General features: G+C 42.3%; 1 protein-coding gene across 1 annotated transcript in view; it reads right to left on the reverse strand.

The window, feature by feature from the left end:
- Positions 1-454: 454 nt before the first annotated feature.
- The window catches only part of LOC108372271 (uncharacterized), a 3,301-nt gene continuing 1,412 nt past the window's right edge, over positions 455-2,343 (reverse strand). The window contains exon 2 of the mRNA XM_017627920.1: positions 455-468. Coding sequence (XP_017483409.1) covers positions 455-468 — 14 coding nt within the window. The remainder of the gene's footprint in view (positions 469-2,343) is intronic.

Below are 2,343 nucleotides of genomic sequence, written 5' to 3' on the forward strand. Positions count from 1 at the left end.
GGGTTAGCAATCTAAAGCCCACCCGTTTTTATTTTTCATTTTAACAATCACCAACCGCACGTAATCACTTCGTCACACAATTAAATTTTTCTTTGCTCGTTTCGGCGTTGATCTTTTCAATTCGCAAATGGCCGGCGGTGGTGTTGCCAGCAGGTTTTTATACCCTTGCAAGTTATGTCGTATCTTGTAAGGGATGCCACCGAGTAATCGATATGTCATGCCGGCCGATTGGGTTTGTTTTTTTATTTCTTAGATTTTTTAAGCAAAATAGGAAAACCTAGGTTGATTTTGAAATTAAATAACCGTTTTACGCGGTGGTAAATGTAGATAAGGGCGTCAAAATTTATTGATAAATTATTTTATTTCCAGAAAACATAACTTTTACAATTTATTAGCTTGCTCTATCGACTATTGTTAGAAAGCTTAGTTTCAGGAAATGTTAAAGAGGACCTGTCTATGTTAAGTGTCCTAAAAGTTGGAAATAATGATATTGCAATATTTGAGGGAAAAAAATTAGTTATTGTGTTTTAGGAAAAGGAAATGATTTTGTTAAAAGTTTTATTTAATAATTACGCTGCATGCATATCGATGTTTTTCATTTGGGCCATCTCTATATCACGCGTAATTTGGTAACGGGAGTCTCGCGTGGTTTTGTAACGGCAGTTTAGCGGAAATTTTGGTAACGGCAGTTCGCGCCGCCAATGATATCCCGACACGTTATCTCCGGTTGTGTCTCTCGTCTAAAGGTGTTGTGGTCTCTTTTCCACTTATAGGCATTTTATGTGCTTGCGGGTAATTTTCCATGTAGTGGCAACCCCGCCAAGAGTTGTCAAGATGGCAGACTCTCATTGGAAGTTTTAGCGTTGCCGTACGCCCTGGACAATATTAGATGGTACATTTTTCTGACAGATTACCGGGTGTACTACATGCCGAAGAATAAAATAGTTAGATTTTTGGTGCGGCGAACAGTAACCCATAACAAACCTGCTTCACTTCGCGACACGTCACAGAAGCGAACAGGAAAAGGGGTTAACTGTCTTCGGCAAGGCGTCCTGCAAGAGAATTTGGTGGTATAACCAGAAGAACGTGGGGCACGACTCACCCCTGAGATATAGAGTCTCAAACGAATATTAAGTCTTTAGCCGGGCAAAATAATACGCCGTAGTTACGTCAGGTGGCAGTTAGGGTTCGTCCGACTCAGTATTGGTAGTCTAAAAGTTAAGCTTGATGTTACGAAAATACCGAAGTCAACGCATTTACTGTATTCCGCGTCAGTATTCGCTTGTAATGCTGGGTGGACTCGTTATTGTGTGGTCGGTTTCTGGAACAATTCGTCTACGGATTTAGTCAGTACTGAGTCGGCTCCTAACATTCTTGCATTTGTAGAACAATGAATTTTATGATTTAAAAGGTTCAGTCAGGGTTTTCAGAACGTCAGGGTGGTTTTCGTAATTCTGGTAGAAAAAAAAATAAAATAAAAGTTAGGTCAGAGTTTGCCTAGCATACTCGACTCGGAACTCAATCCCGGTTGTGACTAAGTATGGGTTGAATTAGCGTTCTTTTCGAAATGCTCAAGTCAGAATAATACCGAGTAAACTCTTTGAAAAAAAAATTCAAGTCCGGTGTTGCGGTGGTTCTCTATTGTTTTAGGCCAGAGAAGCCTACCCCCCAAAGTGCCGAACTTAGTCGGTCTTTACACCCTGCACCCCACTAGTTCAACACCGCTAAGAAGAACACAGGGCTGGCTGTCCTGAAAAGGACACTTGGCCGCGAGTTTATAGCCGTTCGGCGGCTGGGAAAAACGTGTATATATTTATTCTGTTTCCTATTCATTATGGCTTTGCGGCCCAAGAGACATTTTCTTAATGGAGAACTCGTCAAAACTCCGAAAGGCATTAGACATTTTGATAAGGAGAACTCGTCAAAACTCCTAAAAGACCATCCTAATGGGAGTGCGGATTGTCAGGCAGTTCACGACTCCCGGTGGGAGCGCGCGTGAACTTCCTATGAATATATGTGCTCGGGGAGGATACTGGGCGGTTTGTCCCCGACCGCCAAAGCGCCCAGTGAAAAGGACAGTAAGAGAAAAAAAATATACTCTATTCACATTCGTTGGCTAGAGTTAGCCACCCCCAATTGCCGAACTTAGTCGGTCTTCACAGTACAGCCCCTCCGCTAGTCCAGTAGCTTGTTTCTGTCCCGATTCTCTACCTGGGCGAATTCATATATGACGCCTTGTCCTATGTCTAATGAGTAGTAGAGAATGACGTATATTCTCTACCCGCAGAGAAATGATCGGTAGGGAAGAGTTACAGAAGCGAGTTACAGCCCTACATGACTTAG

This window comes from Rhagoletis zephyria, unplaced genomic scaffold, assembly GCF_001687245.7.
Source record: "Rhagoletis zephyria isolate East Lansing unplaced genomic scaffold, Rhagoletis_zephyria_1.1 Rzeph_scaffold_05592, whole genome shotgun sequence".
Lineage (NCBI taxonomy): Eukaryota > Metazoa > Arthropoda > Insecta > Diptera > Tephritidae > Rhagoletis > Rhagoletis zephyria.